The sequence below is a fragment of the Protopterus annectens genome, chromosome 17.part0, assembly GCF_019279795.1.
Source record: "Protopterus annectens isolate FY-2018-M chromosome 17.part0, PAN1.0, whole genome shotgun sequence".
Taxonomy (NCBI): Eukaryota; Metazoa; Chordata; order Ceratodontiformes; family Protopteridae; genus Protopterus; species Protopterus annectens.
Window position 1 is genome coordinate 37,109,915 of NC_056751.1, and position 20,335 is coordinate 37,130,249.

The 20,335-nt window shown below is 37.7% G+C and overlaps 1 protein-coding gene across 1 annotated transcript in view; it reads right to left on the minus strand.

Annotated features, from left to right (window-relative positions):
* WDFY3 (WD repeat and FYVE domain containing 3) overlaps positions 1-20,335 on the minus strand; it is a 5,086,165-nt gene that overhangs the window by 682,392 nt on the left and 4,383,438 nt on the right. The window contains exon 48 of the mRNA XM_044059488.1: positions 8,280-8,360. Coding sequence (XP_043915423.1) covers positions 8,280-8,360 — 81 coding nt within the window. The remainder of the gene's footprint in view (positions 1-8,279; positions 8,361-20,335) is intronic.

The window sequence follows — 20,335 nt, forward strand, 5'->3', positions numbered from 1 at the left end:
ATACATGTCAAGCAGAGTGCCTCTTTGGACCTCTTCAAGAGGAACCTTGACGATTGGATGGGAGAAAGGAAATTCACCCCAGGGATCACGTCAGTCGCCCTGCTAGACAGGGGTCCAGGAAAGTAAATAATGTGGGAAGAAATAGCCAGGGAATTGTTATGGCTAGGCTTGTATAGGCCCTAGGGCTGATAGCCTAGTACCAACCTATGAACCTATGAACCTAAAAATATACAACATTCGTGGTAATATATTCATTTTCACTATTGATACTTTTGCCAATACCGGTAGTCTTAAATTCCTCCATCTGCCACAATCAGCTACTATTTGTTCCCATACTCGTTTAATATTATTACTATAAAAATCCTTATTATCCGTAGAGAAGCTAATACCCAAATATTTGATAGTTTCTTTACATGTTATCTTCCCCACCAGGGACATTAATGAAAAAGGTTTAGGGGTTCTTAACGGGAAGATACTAGTTTTCTCCAAATTAATTTTGTAATTAGAGACTTCTGAAAATTCGTTTATAACATTTAATATCTTTTCACTATCAGAAATTGGGGTTGTACAATAAATAATAAGATCATCAGCAAATGCCAACATTAATAATTTATTCCTATAAAGTATTGGTGCATTATGATACAAATTTTGCTTAATATATAAAAATAGAGGTTCCAAATAAAGGTTAAACAATAAGGGGGACAAAGGGCAACCCTGCAGTGTACCATTTTTAATCTGTATTCTTTGAATAACTCCTATTAATATATAACGTAGTATACGGATTACTATATAATATTTGTAGTATCTAAATAAATTCCTGGGGCATGTTGAAATAAGGTAACACATCAAACAAAAAGTTTATATCCACTCTATCAAATGCTTTCTGAGCATCTATTATAAGGGCATAAATATTAGAGTTGTTTTGTTTAGCATACATCATCATATTATGTAGTGTAAATGTGTTATCACTAGTTTGTCTAGTTGCCATAAATCCAGCCTGTTCCTTAGAAATTAAATGTATCATAATCTTTTTTAACCTACATGCTATAATGGAAGTTAGAAATTTCATATCCACATTTATTAATGCTATTGGCCTGTAATTGTCCGGGCTTTGGGGGTCTGAATTAGCTTTATGTATAAAGATTGTTTTTGACGCATTAAGGCATTAAGTGAGGATCGCTAATTTTATTTCTGATTATATAGTTAAATACATGAGACAATATTTTACCAAAACTATCAGCAAACTCTTTATAAAATTCAACTGTCAAACCATCAGGACCTGTTGACTTATGTACTTTCATATGTTGAATTACATATACTATTTCTTCTGGAGATATAGGTTTAATCAGATCACCTTGCAGACTCTCTTCTAATTTTGGAAAGTTAATTTTTTGCAAAAATCTTTTATTCTGTTTATGTATAGACCTATCAATTTGACCCTCATATACCTTGGTATAGATTTTTTCAAAAATATCAATAATATCCTCAGTTTTAGAATACACTGTGTCATTACACTGTATTTCCGAAATATGTACAGTTGTTTTCGATTGATTTATAATCCTTGCCAATGCTTTTGAGGTATTTGAACATTATTGGCATATTTCACTAAACACCTATGCTCCTGAAGTGTTAATCTACTATTATGCAGCAAGAAGAGATCCCTTTGACATTTCAACATTTTCTTTTCTGTTTGAGCATTAAAATTCTGAATCAGTTCTTTACCAAATAGCTTCACTTTTGTTTCTAGTTTTTGAATAATTTTTTATATAATGAAGAAAAAAGAAGTCTGAAAATAGAATTAATGGCATGTCTAATGACATTAATACCACAAAAGAAACCAATGCACTTTTTAAACACAGTAAGACTTGTAATGGGTATAGCTTTAGATTTATAGTGTTAAAACAAATTAAGATGGACATTAGAGGTGGTCATTGTTTTGCATTTTCTTATAATATGAGGCTTTTTGCAAAATAAATCCTCTAATTTGAGATTTAACTGCTAGACATTCAATATCAGGAGTATGTTTCTGAAGCTTCATCCTATCTGTTAAGCCTTTCAGATATTTTACAATTCCATCTATTATATCCTTTTTATTTAAAATATTTGGATTAAGTGACAAATTGTAACCTCTATGCATTCTTGTATCTTTTAAATCTTTAGAAAAAGTTAACGAAATTTTTGAGTGATCTGATAGATAACGAGTATGTATAACCACTACTGGTTCCAAATTCATTAATGCTTTAGATATCAAGAAAAAATCTATTCTAGACCACATTTTGTGGCGTGGTGAATAGAAGGTATACTTATTTGCATTATTAATATTATGTGCATAACGAAAGGGGTCATATAATTGAAAATCTTCCTTGAAGTCATTTAATGCTATCCCGGCCTGCTTATTAAATGCTCTTTGTGGAAAAGACCTATCCAACTTTGGATTTTGATAAGTATTCCAGTCCCCACCCACAATAAAATAATAACCATCATATTGTGTTAAGATTGGATATAATGATGTTATGAAACTTTGTTGGTCATTACATGGTGCATATATATTTAAAAGTAAAAGAGGTTTATCAAATGCATTATCCGATAAAATAACATAACACCATTGCCCATTTTGATCCACTTTAGAGTCTAAAATCTTGTCTTTGTATTGAGTTTTAATAATTATAGCTACTCCAGCACTGTTTGTCTTACCTTCTGATGTCACTACCGCTCTGATCCAGTTCTTTTTCCTAATATTATCCCACTGATCATTCAACAAGTGTGTTTCTTGTAAAAATGCAAACAGTGCTTTGTCCTGTAGCAATATGTGTAGCAACAGCTTCCTCTTCTTCAGGTTCTGGAGCCCTTTAACGTTCCATGAGTCTAACGCCCACATTCACAGGTCTACGTCTCCAATAATAGTATAAGAGGGAAACTGTCCAATTGATATGTACTAACTGCATACTAAACATAATCTGGAAGCATTTCCTACATCCTGTCCCAAACCAGTGCTTACCCACTTTACCCCTGGACCAGGACTTATATAGGTCTTGTATGTGAGAAAACATGAACAAGGTTAAGAACACAAACATATTTAAAAGCTTCATGTAATAAAACTTAAAACATTTCCTAAACTTACAACCTATATATTCTAACTTAGCTACTACAAAGTCTAAACTAAACATTCCCTAACAAACACTGCTATTGCTCTACAGCTTTTGTTCCAACTATTAATTAAGCAAATCTCCATTGTAAGGTATTATTACCATTTAAAGAAAAATTTTAATATATTGACTAGCTACTTATTCCTACCCCAAATACCTCTTTTGTTACAATCATTATTTATATACCACTTTTATTGAGAGAGAAAAATAAAGAAAAAAAACAAAAAAAACTTAAATGCATCCCACATTATAATTCTGTACCATACACAGTGCCTGCAACTACTAATTATCAGAGTTTTGCAGTTGCATGCTTTAGTTCCCAACTATACTAACATTAGTTGTCTGATTAACACCACCCAATAGCCACTATTTGCCTATTTATATTCATGTATACAGTGCTAAACCTTGCACCCACTGCATATAGTGTAAAAATATGATTTGGTTCAAAACTATAAGCATAAGGAAAAAGAAACAGGAAAAACATATGTTATTATGTGCTTCACGTACACATTCTAATGTTATTTACTTGTTAAACAAAACATTAACACATTTTGTCAGTTCTTTTCAGCTTCTCAAGCCAGGAAACCGTCAATAATACTCGTGACGGGGGACCACTTTCACAGCCAGACCACAGGAAGTGTTACATCGAAATCCACACTCTAGCTGCATTCAAGGGATTTCCTGTTTACCACTCGACGAAAATAGTTCATAGAGGTCATAAAAGTTCGGAACACGGCCAGCAGACCCTCGGATTATCGCAAACAAACAGTTTTATTGCTTTTACAGAGGCCTAAACGACTTAAGCAGGGAACAAAGGATTACCTAAGCCTCAAAGTATAGTACATACTGGATCTGACCTCAGGAGCATGCCAGTCTCAACGGAAGTTTCTTTCAGCCCTCTGATGCAGGTAAAACTTTAAAAACCTTCAGAAACACTCTCTTTGCCTCGATTTTAGTAGAAACAGAGTATTTAATCCCATCCACCATAAATGTAAGCACATTAGGGTATTTCATCTGGAATTTAATTTGCTTGTCAATCAGAAATTTACAGTATGCAGATAAAGACTGCCTAGCTTGCCTTACTTGTAATGGTAAATCCTGAGCCAGAGATATTTTATTATTTTTCCACATAACAAAGCCCCCATTCTTTTTTGCAGTAAAAAGTATTTTGCTAACATCTTGAAAGTTCAATATCTTAGCATATACAGGTCTAGGCATATTAGAAGCTTGTACCTCTCTCAGTGCTCTGTGTGCCCTTTCGATAACAATTTGTTTCACCCCCCTCAGCATCATTTAACAGAATTTCAAGTATTTGTGTTATAGTTGGTATTAGCTCGGCATACTGAATGTTTTCAGGGATCCCTCTAATAATAATGTTGTTTCTCCTAGACCTTGCTTCTAAATCAGTAAGTTTGCTTTGTATGGCTTGTAAATCTACATCATATACCTTTGTTTTCTTCTCCAGCAAGTCTATTTTGTCCTCCGTTTCAGAAATTCTAGCCTCGGTTTTGTCCATTCTCTGAAGCAGCTGATTACATGAAACTCCAAAAGTTTGTATTTGAGTAGTCAAGTCCTTTAAAGCTTCTTGTATAGGTAACAAAGCATGTTTGATATCTTCCATGTTCAGTGGCTGATCAGTTTTAGATCTAGTCTCTGGCTTCTGTTGTTCCTGTTGTCTAGTAATTCTTTGTTTTTTCGCACTCCCATCCTTTACTGGTGACTGTAATTCCGACAGCTTTGTTTTGGTAGTAGTTGTTTCCATGCTTTTTCCTTCTTGTGACATTTTCCTTTCCCCAAGCAGAAAGGTAAAATGAATAATGCACACAGTCCTTTGTTTATTTCTCTCTTCAGAGCTAGCTAATCACTTGGAATCCTGATGGATAAATACTTTTCCCCCCACTTTTTTTCCTGATTATAGATTAAGTGCAGATGCATCTTTTTTGTCTTTAATTTGATGTTCAAACCTCTTGGTATCGACTCAGGTTACAGATTTTTATCAGGTTTATTCTAGAGCTGCAGGTCAGCAGTGTTTACAGAATGGCAGCCATCTTTGAATCAAAAGTCTACTCAAACTTCTAAAATCCACCAGTATCAGTAAATATGCATAATCTCTGGAGAAGTAAAAGTCATCTAAATAATTCCACATTAAAGAGATATGTAACTAATGAAGAGGTTGCTGCTAGCAAACAACTTTATATTTCATTGTTTCATCCTAGTGCATGTTGCCCTTGATGAATATATTGCCTATGTTACATTAAAAAAAAAAAATGCGCTAGTTATATTGCAATAGGGAATGAATGGCAGACTGATAACAGGTTCATCGTTACTAGGTATCTCCATCAAAGAGGACATTCTCAAGACTGCAGCATCCACCCCCTTTAAAAGTACAACACAGTACAGTATCAACAATGCATCTCTATACTGTGGGAGTAGAACCACAGACTTCTGCATCAAAAGCAAGTACACTACCTGTTTTGCTATTAACAATGCAAACAGACTCAGCATAAGCAGGACTAAACTTCTGTTCTAGCTCTCAGCTCTTTGTAGAATCCACTCAACACAACTGTATCTGTCAACTTTGAAGCACAAGAAATCTGGAAAAAGCCAACATTTATTTGGGGGGGGGGGACAAAAGCCCCAAAACTAGGGAAACATTTTAAACATTGCTTGTATAATCTTGGAAAGTTGCTAGAATAAAATCCTGTGTTACCACCATGAATTTAACTGCCAAGTCTTGAACCCAGGACCCTGTACACTACAGTCACAGCAACATACCACCATGTCAAATCAGCTGTTTCTCGAAAGACAGGTAGACTGAAACTTAAATGTCTATCATTTAGTGAATTCAGTTCTCACCATAGCTCTCAACCTCTTAGCAGAAAACACCTAGACAAAGCCAATAATGGGGGAATACAGCTCCCAAACATATTCAGTGAATTCAGTTCTCACCATAGCTCTCAACCTCTTAGCACAAAAAAACTGGACAAAGCCAATAATGGGAGAATACAGCCCCAAAAATAGAAACAAATTTCAAATACTGATCTTGTAAACAGAAAATTACTACAATAAAAGGTTTTGTGTTACCATGTACTTTCTGAAGAAGATGAAGTCTAAAATTGAAATGTCTGTCATTATTTAGTGAATTCTAATTCCAGAAAACCACAAAGTTCACAAGAACTAAAATATGAGGCAAAAAGTTTACAAGTGGTGGTGGGTAGGCAATCCAAGCTCTTGCTACCTCCTCCAAAGGTACAAGGTTTGAGTATAGACAGCAGGTATATTTAACTGGGACATTACTTACACTTACACACACACACACACACACACACACACACACACACACACACACACACACACACACACACACACACACACAAAACCTGAGTCGCCATTCATTGCAGCTCTGCCCTAAATCCTTCAATTGCTCATCCTTTCCTCCACTAAAAAGCCCACGAGACGTCCTTCCCCTTCCTATGAGAGCAAGCTGCTACCCAGCCTGCAGACGTTGAAGTCTGATCCCTTTCCAGTCTATGCAGTTGCAACTGCACAAACTTCTGGGCTCTCTGCTTTTGAATGCTGTCTTCCTTATCTGGACTGTCTCAGCAGCAGTCCGGATTCTGTGTGCATGCTCCGGATTGGTTCAACAGCAGTCCGGATATCAGGAAACGCCGCAAGCATGCATGCGCAAAGGTCCGGGACTTGCGTTTTTTCCTTTTCTTTTCTTTCTTCGTTTGTTTTTTGATTTTATTTTCTTTCTTCTTTTACAGCTGGGGGGATGCAGTCCTGCAGTCTATAGCATGGGCTACCCCTGGATTTATCTAGTGAAATATTGTAGCTTACTCTTCTGGTGTAGAGATATTCAGTAGCTTGATTTCATTTTGTTTTAAGATATAACCATAAAGTGCTTACCAATCAAGGTAAGTAAGCCACAAGAGTCCAAACGATTTCAGGACTTCAGTAAAAGAAGTTCATATGCCATTACTAGGCTTAAGTACAGGGGTCTACTGAGAAACCTTTGCCCATATTCCCAGTTACCCCCAAGCACTGTCTGGTTAAGTCATTTTCTCAGTCACACAGCAGAATTAAACCCTGTACCACAGGAACTGCAGCTCACAGCCTTAAACCTCTGTACCAACTGCCATGTAAGTTAAGTCCCAAGTATCCTTGCTCTTCTACCTTTAGAATATTACCATTTAGGTCCTGAATAAGAATGTCAGGTAAAGTAGAGAACTTTTTGAGGCTTGAGAATAACAGGTTAGAATAAAGTGATTAGAAATGCAAGTTGTATTCTGAGTATGAACTATGGGAAAGGCTGTGGCTGCACCTTGCCAACACACAAAAGCACAAACACACATTCATACACAACAATAGTGGTGTAAACATGAAGTCAAGAATGCCTCTACAAAATATCTGTCCTGACTAAAACTGCACTGATTTTGTTTTCAACATTCACCGGTAGATACTTCTAAGACAATATATCAAATGCAGTAGTATTAAAGTGAGATGTTTGATTGCTTTCTAACTTTAATGGTGCCTTCCACATTGCATTTCATGTGTACATCATGGCACCTTGTAACTTAGGTGCCAGGATGCATTTAACAAACCATCATATCAACGTTACACAGGTTTTTTTTTTTTTTAATAAAAAGCTTTGCATACCCCTATGATTTGGTCACATTGACAGATACTGATGTGACATCTCAAACCCATTTAAAATGGGAAAAAATGGGAATTACATTCTACTGCAACCAACAGAAACATCATCACACAGACAGTATTGGTAGTGTGTCCATAGACATTAATGGACAGGGCCTTATGCTCTATGATACATCCATTAAGGCCTATGGAGGTACCCTCACTGTCCTTATGCAGACAATACATCATGGAGAGTAAAATAAACCAAATTTTCTGTGAGGTCAAACTGGGAAAATATTATTTTAGAAACATTTTTATTTAAAGCATGTCCAAGTATAGAAGAATGACTAAGGAAAGTGCAGCACAGCAGTGGAGGCATTACAACCTATTGTGCATATGTAATACAAAATGCAACAGAACACTTTACAACTTGAATTTTTTGATGTTTTTATTTATTTGCAAAAGGAAAAAAATAAGTGTAAATCTTTATATACCTACCCTTGCTCTACACTGGTGTTGGGGCGTTGCCCAGAGACAGACTCTGAACTATCAGTCAAAGACGGAACGACTGCCAAAAACCTGCAGTGACAATAGAAAACTAACTTAGAAGACACAAAAGGCAACATCTGAAGGAGATTCAAGCAATGAACTTAAGCAGAAGGCATCCAGCTGGCAATATACAATTTGACAATTTAGGTTACAATAGAGATATATACAAGTGTGATCAATTTTTCTTACTTTTATTTTATTTCTTGTCAATTAAAAAAGAGCTTGTAATTCAGTTTTTGCAACATGGAGGTTTAATAGTCTAGTCACTAACAGTCTGCATGTTGCAAAAATGCAGAAATACAATGCTTGTGAGCTACAACACAGTTTTATACCTGCTCATGTTTTTTTTATTTTTCAGTTCTCCATTTTTGTGCCAGTATGCTAATAGCTGTTAGAATATAATGCTGACCAATCCTTCTGTTTCACAAAATAAACTCTTCGTTGCTCAGTGAAGTGTGAAGGCTGTAGTTTCCTCCAACCAGTATTCATTCATAACTTCTTTTCTGTCAAGTGGTTGATACTGATGTTTGACATCATTAAAAAAAATCTTAAATGCTGACTGCTTTCACATCAATCAGTATACAAGGAGTATATATGTAACTGTGGTTCTGTTCACTGATGTTAATGGTCACCCAGACTGATTTTTCTAGCAATCGGTGATCCCACTAAAAGCAAACTAATGCCTTCCTTGCACTGACACGTCAGCGATGTTTGCTTTGTGCATCTCCCCCATAAAGGTAAATGTGAAATCCCCATGGTGAAGGTGGAAGTGTATCAATATCACTGTAGGTTTCTGTCTTGAAGATTTATCATTATGCTGTGTCTCACACAAATGTCACATCTCTGAGGACTCTTCATAGTATTATAAATGGACAAACTCATAAGAGAAGTATTGTCTGCAACAGTAGTCAAGAGCCTCTGAAGAATTATTCAACAAATTTCTCCTCCTTACATCAAACACCTACATTAGAGTGTACCTGAGGGTGGAAATCATTGCTAAGAGGAGAACTGGTCCTTTCAGCCCCATCTAAAACTTGAGTTCAGATATTCAGAAAATGGCACTGCAAATTTGTACCAAAACCTACCATGTTTCTGGACTGGGCGTTGATCTTACATTTAAAAATTGTGTGACTGAACTCTTTAAAAATACAACTTCAAAAGATGGGTTATCAAAGTACAACACTTTCATGGAAATTTATGATTTTGCATATCCCTCCAAAAGAACTTTCTAGATCACAAAGTATCATAATTATTAATATCTTCTTATTAATGAAACTATATATAGCTACTAATTGGTTAAACCCATCCCAAACGTCATGGGATAACTTTAAAATTCTAGCTATGAGACATATATTAGCCCACAAATTACTTCTACATCAACACAATAAAAATATCAATAACCCGAAAATATGGGAACAAGTGTTTAATATCATATTAGCGTAATATTTTAAACCTAAATCTATTATGAGTTATTAATACTCTGTAAGAGAACTTTGTAACAACAAATTGTGTAATACTTGAACTAATCTCAATTATTTTTATATCTTTTTGTATAAACTTGTGTTGCAGGTGGAAGCATTCATGTAAATATTGTATATATGTTATGGTGTTATTGCTAGATACATTAGTTGGTTTTTATTTTCAGTCTTGTATTTGTTTGGAATTTGTATTGAAAACGATAAAACAATAAAGATTTATTATTGAAAAAAAAATTGTGTGACTGATGAATCATGTAATAGCACTGCAAATGCTACAACTATAGCCATTCTCGAAAAAAGATGCTGATGTGGTAGCTGCTCTGCCATAATGGGCTCTAACGTGCATTAGCAAAGTTTTCTCATGCCTTCTTTAACAGAACAAAATATACCGAGACATCTTTTTAAAAACTGTTTGCTTTGTTGTTGTTCTACCATACTTCTCTATGATAAACAATACAATTGACTATTTTTTTCCAAAAAACACCCGATTCTGTTCACATAATATCCAACCTGACTGTAGACATCAACAAAGTAGAGTAATCTCATCCCTTTATTTTCTTTATTGGGAAAGATGCACTCAAATGATCTGATTAAGAAAAAAATACTGAAACTACCTTTCACTTGACAGGACAGTTGCCCATCAGGCTCATCCTATCTTTGTGGAACACTGTGAAAAGGTTTTTGTATATCACAACCTGTAACTCTGAAAATCTCCTGGATGAGTTAACAGCTTAAAATTTACCCCAAGATAACATGGGCACCCGCAGGCTGATGCAAGGGGCTGCACTTGCACCAACCTAGATTTTAAGTTGTGAGTGATAACTTCTTTGATTAAATTAGAACAATGCCCTAATAATCAAATCAGTTCAACACTTTCCACATTTTGTCTTTATTATCCAATGATGTTTCTAAAAAAGTAATGCACCATATACATTGTGTAAATCAAACTGTTCTTAGCACCTAGTACATATGATTAGCGTACTGTAAAGCTTACACCTTTTCCAAATAGTTCCCACAGTCTTCAAAGTAGAGCTTCTGCCTCCCAAAAGACAACATCAAAATGCCTACTAAGATCTAAGAATCCGTAGTTTTCTTTTCAATTCCTGCCTCCAAACTGACATCATGGTGGCAATGTTTCATATCTTCTACAACACAATATGATATCACACATGCTGTGAGCCTTTCTCCTTGTATTTGGGCCAGTTTATCTCTGGGAGTACAGGAACTTCTTTGCTTTCTCAGCATTGCAAGGAGAGTTTATTCTGCTATCAGACTTCCTCAGAGCATCAGTAACTCAGTGACAGCCTAACAACAGGGACTTTACTCTGGCACACTGTTTTATAACATAATACGTTGCAATGTGCATGTTCATGTTGACTATTTTACGATCATTTTGTTTTTAGTTTGTTTTCCATCCTCACTTTGCAAAAAATAATGTTGTTTGCAATTTCTTTTTCCCCACACTGCAAACAATTTTGCAGTAAAAATGAATGCTTGATGGAAAGAGTGGTACCATTTCAATAATCGGTTTACAGCTTTCCTGCAATAATCAGGGGCACCGGTTATCACAATTCCATAGTTTGCATTTTTTTCTCCCCTTCTTGTGCAGGGTGGCACCTGCCATGTACAGAAACAGACATACGTCTGCTTTCCCAGACTCCATCTTATATTTGTCTCACAGAAATGTTACATCTCTGAGGACTCTTCATAGTATTATAAATGGACAAACTCGTAAGAGAAGTATTGTCTGCAACAGTAGTCAAGAGCCGCTGAAGAATTATTCAACAAATTTCTCCTTCTTACATCAAACACCTCCTCCTTACATCAAACACATTAGAGTGTACCTGAGGGTGGAAATCATTGCTAAGAGGAGAACTGGTCCTTTCAGCCCCATCTAAAACTTGAGTTCAGATATTCAGAAAATGGCACTGCAAATGTTGTACCAAAACCTACCAAGTTTCTGGACTGGGCGTTCATCTTACATCAATGTAGTTTTCTAACAAATCTTTAATTATTTTAGTTAGTAATGCCAAGCATTTTAGTTTTAGACTTTCATATTCGTCAGAAGATGCACACAAATGAACCCATCTCTAGCAAATTTCTAAGTATATAAGAGCAGTACTAGAAATCAGTGTATTTTTGGTTCAACAGTAGTGCTATATTCTTGTCTGTGAACAGTTGCGTGAAAGTCCACTGGGAGATCTACATTACTAATCAAATTGTGTTTGTTCTTTAAAATTCTACGCTTTATGTTGTTTTTTCTATGATGTAAGTTACACATTTCAAAAGGCCTCTGAGATCAGCTTTATGATTTTTAATGCCTGCCACTAGGGCAAGGCAACATGCCAAAGGTGTTCAGTGGAGTGCATGTTGCTTGAAGTGAGAGAAAGGTCAGACAGTAAAGAAGTGTCCTGTTAGCTAGCAGGGTACAGAATTTTTACTGGGCCAAGTGATTATATGTGGGAACAACAAAACAAACTGAAGGATAATAACCAGATCTATTAAGGGTTCTAGAGAAAGGACAAAGATGAACTGGGTAGCAAGAACTGCCCTTCTGGAAAGCTGTGCCCTTCCACTGTCCTATAACTCTACTCAGATCTATTAGGGTTACCAGGTGAACTACATACCAGGCTGTATTTCTGTTCTGGGGAGCTGGACTCTAGTGCACTGTACCATATAGCTCTACTCTGCTTGTATCTGTTCAAACCCTGAGACCAGCCATGATTGTCTAAATGAAAACAGCAAGTTCTGCAAAAGGGAGAGGAGGACAGAGATGAAGGAGGAGGAGAAGAGAGGAAGGGGAGTAGGGTTACAATGATACAGCTGTTAAGGTGGGCTCTAGGATAATAGGAGAGAGACAGCTATGGAAATGGAAAAACTCTACCAGAGACAACACTAAGAGCAAATTGAGGGATTTGCTACGAAGGTTGTGATGAGGGATGCCATGAGAGCTATCAGGAGGTAAAGCATGCCACTAAGACCACTGTGAGAGATACCAGGAGTACACAAACTTGGAATGGAAAGGCAAGCTAACTAGACCAGCATATGGGATTTCAGATGCATATGGAATTGCAGCTAGGAACAAAAGTGGGTGCACTGGGTAAGGGTTAGCCAGTGCAAAATGTGTTTTAAGAGGAGTCACACAAACAGGATGAGAGTGCAGAGAGATGTAAAGTGGTGTGTGCACCACTGCAGCATGAATTTAGACGGCAGACTGAGTTAGTGGGTCAAGCATATGCGAGGGGAGCTGCCAGTATTGTTGAAGTCTACGGCTGTAAGGTAGTCTGCTTTTTCCTAGTTTGCATAGGTTGCATTTTAATGTACCTGATTTCTCTGAATGTGCCTGATTTTGCTTTTTGTTGGTGGTGTGTTCCTCATAAAATGCAGCATTTTCTGGTAAATCATTGTGGACTGTGGTCACTAAATAATGTCAGACATCCAAGCTACTCAGTTCATATCATCCAGAAACTGAATGCCAATGCAAAACCTATTATGCCAACATCATTTTAAAAACATAAATCAAGATTTGAACTCTGTTCCTGATTAGATCTTTTTGCTCAATAGGTTTGGCTTGTCATGAGTTCTGCACTAAGAAGTTAAGTATTCTGGTGTATCTAAAGAGGGTTTGCATAATTAGGTTGGTCAGCTCCTCGATCAGCACTGTTTGTTTTTTTGAGTTTCAGGGTTCATATCATTCCTAGAAAAGCAAATGCTAATGCAAACTGGCTATGGGAACTACTCTCTAGGTATGGCCAGCAAGGCTGGAAGTCTCTTTGTTGTTGGACCTTTGTCACTCACTTGCTTTGGCTTGTTTCTTATGCTATGCCTTTATGTTATGAAGCTGAGAAGTATGCCAGTGCATTTCATTAAAGAGGGTTTGCATCATAATTTCAATCAGCACATTCAGCGATTTGGGCGTCTGAGTGTCAAAATTCATAACATTCGGAAAAATGGATGCTAATACAAAACCTATTATGTAAACATATTAAGGATAAAAAGCAATATTTAAAACCTGTCCCTGTTTTTGAGTCTCGAAGCGCATCTGATTTGGCTCATCCCCAATTCTTGTGTTAAGAGGTTGAAATGTAGGCTAGCACATATTTAATTAAATAACACATTCATCATTATTTTGCCAGTTACTCAAATATTTTTGGAGGAGCCTTCTGGCAAATCTTTACAAATAGCAGACACTAAATAAGGTCAGACATGAGAATAAATTTTAGATTTCACTGTGTTACAAAAAAATATAAAGGAGGAGAACAAAAAGGGTAGACAATGTTGGGGGAGTTGCAAATTTGTGGTTTTAGAGGTCCAGGATTCTCTTGGTTAGAAATCTCTGTGGTCTCTCCAGCTGGTGCAGGTGTTTGGTGAGGTGCATACAGAAGGGAGCATTGTACTCGATTAGTGGTCTGATAAGGGTAGAGTACAGTGAAGTTATGACCTCCTTGGTCTTGGATGCAATGCTGTTATTTCTGAGATGTTCAGTGTAGAAGTCTTTCTCTACCACTATGGACACATGGTGATCAAAGTTTAGATTGTTATCAACCTGAGTTCTCAAGTCTCGCACCACTAGTTTTGAGCTTAGAGGGGTACTATCTGTATCATAATTAGCTGGGGCTACTTCTTTGTCAAAGGGGAAAATTAGGCATTTTTTTTTACATTTAGTTTTAGTCCGTAGCTTTGGCACCAGTCATTCGTCTCTGTCAGTCCCTTAAGTAATATGTTGACATCATTGGGGACTCTATGACTGTGTCCAGTTTACAGTCATCTGGAGACTTGGCAAGCCACAGGCTATCTACTTTTGCCTGGACTTCAGAGAAACAGATTCCAACCAGTAGAGGGCCCAGTACAGATCTTAGTGGTGCACCACTGGTAACTGGTATACTGATGGAAGTGGACTCCCCAACTTTGACAGTGTGTGCTCTATCCGTTAGCCAGTTGGCTACCCATCTAGTGATGTATGGGTTAATCCCCCAGCTAGGAGAGTTTCTCAATGATCCGAGTGGGGAATTGTGTCAAATACCTTGGCTAAATTAAGACAGGTGGTATGTACTACTTTCACCTCATCCAGGGCTTTGGTAACATTCTCAAAGAAGTTCACCAGGTTTAATAAGCAAGATCTACCCTTGACAAGATCAAACTGGGTTGAGTCAAGAGTTTGAAGGTTGCCTATGCCCTGGTTAATAAGGTCCATGATAACTCTTTAAATGGCCTTGCTGGTTAGGCTAATGGGTCTATAGTTCTCAGGGTCAGCTGATGGACCCCTTTGTGCAAGGGGATTACTGTTGCTGTTTTCCACTCCACCGGTACAAAACCAGTGCTCAGGCTGTGGTTAAAGAGAGTGCTAAGTGGTTTCATTAGGTCTTGTTTTACACTGTTTAGTAAGCAGCCGGGATGTTATCTGGTCTTGTAGAGGCTGTATTTTTTCCATGGAGAGTGCGTGTGTGACCTATTTTTTGGAGATACTCGGTAGAGGACTGGTGTCAGGAATGCTATGGGGTATGGCTGGTGGGGACAGGGGGTGAAGTTATTGCCAAATATGTCAGCTAGCAGGTTGGCAATTTCTTCAGGTTCAGTGTGAGTGGTGCCATCCAATATAAGCTGGGCATTCCCTTTTAGGTTTCGGATGTAATTACAGAATGCCCTTACCACAAAACAAAATAAAAAAGAAAAAAAAATAGACCTATGGTCACAATGAAAGACATCAGAAACAATGTCTGTCTGCAGCATTGTTTTCAGGCACTATAATCAGTGCAGTATTTCAATGCAAACAGTGACTTTACTTATAATCATCAATCATCTTGTTCAATGAAAAAAGTATTATTTTTCAGAGATGACAGCTAACAATTATCTCTTCTACCAGTCTTCCTAGGTAGCACTTGCCAGTCCAAAACACAACACCTCCCCATGCCTAGAACACAGCCTGCTTCCCCGGTGCAAAACAGGAGCAGGCACCCTTTTACATTTCAGAATGCCTTGCTGAACCACTGGGAGATATTCCTTCTATGACTGTAACAGCATCTCCAGAAATGACAGTACAAGCCCTGTCCTCTCATAATCCACACACCCTGACTATTACCTCCAATCACTAACTTTATAATAATCATATACAAAGTGAATATAGAGTTGTCATTGCTCAGAAATACTCAGCTTCCTAGTGTGAAATTACATCAGCAAGTGCACCTGAAGAAATGAATTTCAGCTGTACACAGTGCTACCTTCTCTAAGATGTTCACCACATGAATGAGCAGGAATTACCCCTAAACTGAGAGATCAGGGGAATGCACATAACTTTTCTTACTTTTTAGAAGTCAAACAACAGAGAAGGCCTGCAAACAGCAAATATGTACATGATGCTACTGGATACATACTGAAAAATCAGTATCTGCAAAGTATACTTTCATGAGCAGCACAGGTAGCACAGTGGATAGACCTGCTGCTTCACGCTGCTTGGCTCTTCACCTCACTTCTTAGCTGGGGTGCCCTGTGTGTGGAGTCTACGTGCTCCCAATATCCATGAGCGGGGTTTTTCATTAGTACTCTAGTTTCTGTCTACATTCTAAAGAGATACCATCAGTAAACTAGTGACCCTCCAAGTAGGCTGCAGGTGTGTGCTCTGTGACGGCAAGTGGTTCCTGAGGTAGACTAGCATAACTGAAATTAATTTCTCTGTCTTGGTTGCTTGCCAGGAAGAGCTCATTAGGCTCTCCCAAAACCATTAATTGGTTAAAGCAAGTATTTGAAAATAAACCCATTCCCATCAATGACCAGCAATTACTTTTTTTTAGAGTAGTTTCCTTTCAACTTTACCCTTGCAGCAAAGAAAAGCAGATAAGAATGTATAACAGATAGGTTCAGTGCTAACTTTACTCCCCTCTCACCCCCTAAAGGGCCCATATCTATACAGGAAGAATGCAGAGTCCCTGTAATCACAACTATGCAGGTAAAAACTGCACTCTCTAAAGCCAAAAACACAGCATCCATGGGACCGGACAATATCCCAGGCTGCGTTTTACATGAACTTCAGAATGAACTGGCTCCCCACCTAATCACCATGTTCAATCATAGTCTCACATCAGGCTTTGTGCCCACTGAATAGCGCACAGCAACAGTTATTCCACTCCACAAAGGGGGAGCCACCACTGATCCCGGGAACTATCGCCCTATTAGCTTGACAAGCCTGGCCTGTAAGGCCATGGAATGTATCATCATGGAACTCAACAAAGATACTGGTAACCTCCAAACTCTGGACCCCACCCAGTTCGGGTCTGTAAAAGGCAGATCATGCCTACTGAACCTGATCAACTTCTTTGAGGCAGTCACCAAAGCTGTAGACGAGGGTAAGGTGGTTCACACAGCCTATCTTGACCTCGCCAAGGCTTTCGACACCATCCCCCATTCTAAATTTATTGCTAAACTCACTAAACTAGGTATAAATCACTATGTCACAAGATGGGTTGCCAACTGGCTCACTGACACAACCCACACTGTAAAAGTTGCAGACTCCAAATCTGGCTTCAAGCCAGTGACAAGTGGAGTACCACAGGGTTCAGTCCTGGGACCTCTCCTGTTTGGTATCTACTTCTTTGAAGTACAAGCTAACACAGAAGGCCTTTGGCTAACAAAGTTCGCAGATGGCTGCAAACTAGGAGCCATAGCTGAGTCCTCAAATGATGTGGACATCCTACAGAAGGGCCTCACTGAGACAGATGCCTGGTGTCAGAGCCATGGCCTCAAGCTCAATGCCAAAAAGTGCACTGTCATCCCCTTTGGTAAAAACTCTGTACCCATGAACTACAACATAGGCGTCAGTCTACTTAACGCCGAATGTGTGATAAGAGATCTGGGGACCCAGGTGGACAGTAGTCTCTCCTTTGATACAGTAGCCAGGAAATCCTTCTACATGGCACACCATCACAAAAGGGTTCTCATCTAGGAAAAAAGAGGTCATTGTTCCCCTCTACTCGACACTCAATAGACTCATTATACAGTACAATGCCCCTTTTGGAATGTACCTCACAAGACATCTGCAGCAGCTGGAAAGGCCACAGAAGTACCTCACAAAGAGGATTACTGGCCTCAAACAGATACCCTACCTACACTGAACATCTCAAAAAACTCCAGCTTTACTCCATAGCATGTCGCCTACTCCAAGGTGATCTCTGCCTAACATATAAAGCTATGTCAAACCCAGAGCTGTTGGGTATGCTACACCTAAAGAAATCCCAATCCCTCTGAGCTACACGCTCTAGGGACGTAAACCTTGTCACCACAATAAAAAGGATATGCTGGAGGGATAGATTCCTGTCCCAGAGACTTCCCATACTCTGGAACAAGCTACCCATCTATGTCAAGCAAAGTTCCTCATTAGCACTCTTCAAAAAAAATCTTGATAAGTGGATGGGAAATAGAAAATACACCCCGGGGATCACTTTGGTGGCTCTGCTCAACAGGGGCACAGGAAAATAACTTTCTTGGGTGGTGTAAGCCAGGGAACCTTGTTGGCTAGGCTTACTTAAGCCCTTGGGCTGATAGCCTAGTACCTACCTATGAACGTATAAAAGATTATGTGTATAACAATTCTCACTTCAGTTTATACAGGGCTAGACATTCCTAATGTGTAACATATGAAAACCCATTGCATAAATTAACCTTTGGTAATAGTCATCAACCATATTAGTTAATGAATACTCACAATACAGGACTCCTTGAGGGCTGCAATGCAAACTTACAGGCTTTTTAAACAAATATCTATGGCAAACAATACTGAATCGTATTACTTCATCAAAAGAACTGTTTAGAAGTATAAATTATGACATTTTAACTATTCTGTGATGTTCAGTAAGTGTTGTTGCTATTTTTGATATCTTTATCAATATTTTGCATTTGTTTTCTTAGTTTTAGTAGTATTATAGCTGTTATATCTCCAAAACATACTTCTCAATTAGCTCCGTCCCTCTTAAGCCCTTGTAAAACTGGTCACTTCTGGAGAAAAGGTGGTGAATTATACTTAATTGGATGTGAAGGTTTTTTTTTACTTTAAAATATGTACATTAATTCACACACACTTATTTTGTCAACATATCAAGATAATAGCACTAACATTTAAAAAATAAAGTGTCCCTGACTATTTCTGGATGTGACCCTAATTCTGATGAGGTTTGTCCCAGCTTCATTTGCGAGCTATTGTAAAACCATCTTGTTAGATATTATGAATATAAGGCTGAAATTAATTCTGTTGTAAATATGCTGAAAGAAAAAGCTTGCTTAAATGCAGAAACAGAGTTTAGTAATATGTAATCAGCAACCATACTAAATGACAATGGCTTGGAAAATAAGGAACCTGCTGAATGGACATTTTTCCCTTACAGACTTAAAAACAGGATGTATGCAAGAGCAAAAATGCAAAATCTGCTTTTAAAGACAATGTGTTTCCTTTTTCTGCATTTGGCACAAGAACAGATGTTCTTATACAAAAGACAAAAAACAGGATGTTCACACTGTCAGAAAAGCTGGCTTCTTATAAATTCAGCACAAATGTGACAAGACATTGTTAAACAAGGAAGCTGAAAAATAATATCATTAAGTCAGCAGTTTGCATCAGCATCTGCAGCAATTAGTACTGTTTCTACAGGATGAGCAATTCTCCAAAATAGAATACTAAGAGGAAATGTATATGTTTATGCATGACTAAAATTGTATATAAAGAGCTGTATGAATCCAGTTATGTTGGGGGTATGGTAGGGACACATTTGTCCTGAGGTAAATGTTATATCTCTCACATTATCTGTACTATATGAGAAGTAAAGTAGAACAGTACTTTAAGCTGCAACGTTAGTCCGTTTGGTTTATTATAAAAAGTTATTTATTACTGCTCTAAAGTTGATGCTGCAAAGTATATTCTCTCATCAGTGTATATTCTGCAAGTTTCTGTATGCAACAGACTGTGAATGCAAATATAACCAGACTTTGAATTTTAGCAGAATCCAGCCAGCAAGACTGTCTTAAGAAGACTTCAAATCCATCACAGCAAGCAGTAAGCTCACTATTACTTTTCACATCTAATGATTTCAATCTGACAACTCACATGATACTTAAAATGTCCTATTTTATACTTCTATGAAGTTATTTTGATGGAAATATATATATGAATGCCAAATGTTTGTTATTTCTTCTGTCAGCTTTACCAGCCTTACTATTACAGTTCCACTGAGGTCTTATTTCTTAAGACTACAAATCCATAGAGATGCCGTCAGTTTCTTTACTACAGTGTAGAATACAGCAAGAGTTCTTGGTTATCCATAAGTAAACAAATATACCCAGGAGCTCCGGCATCTGTGTTTGCATCCCCCTGCAAAAAAATCCTGCGTATGCCCATGTAAGATAAGGACCTAAGAGGGCCAGATGCTGCTAACTCAAAGGCATCATACATCAGTATTTCTAAGGCAAAATTATGCTCCCAAGAAGGTGGGGCAAAGGGGCAGCCCTCTTTGGTGGAAGGAAGCGTTTAACCCCCTTTGAGAACTT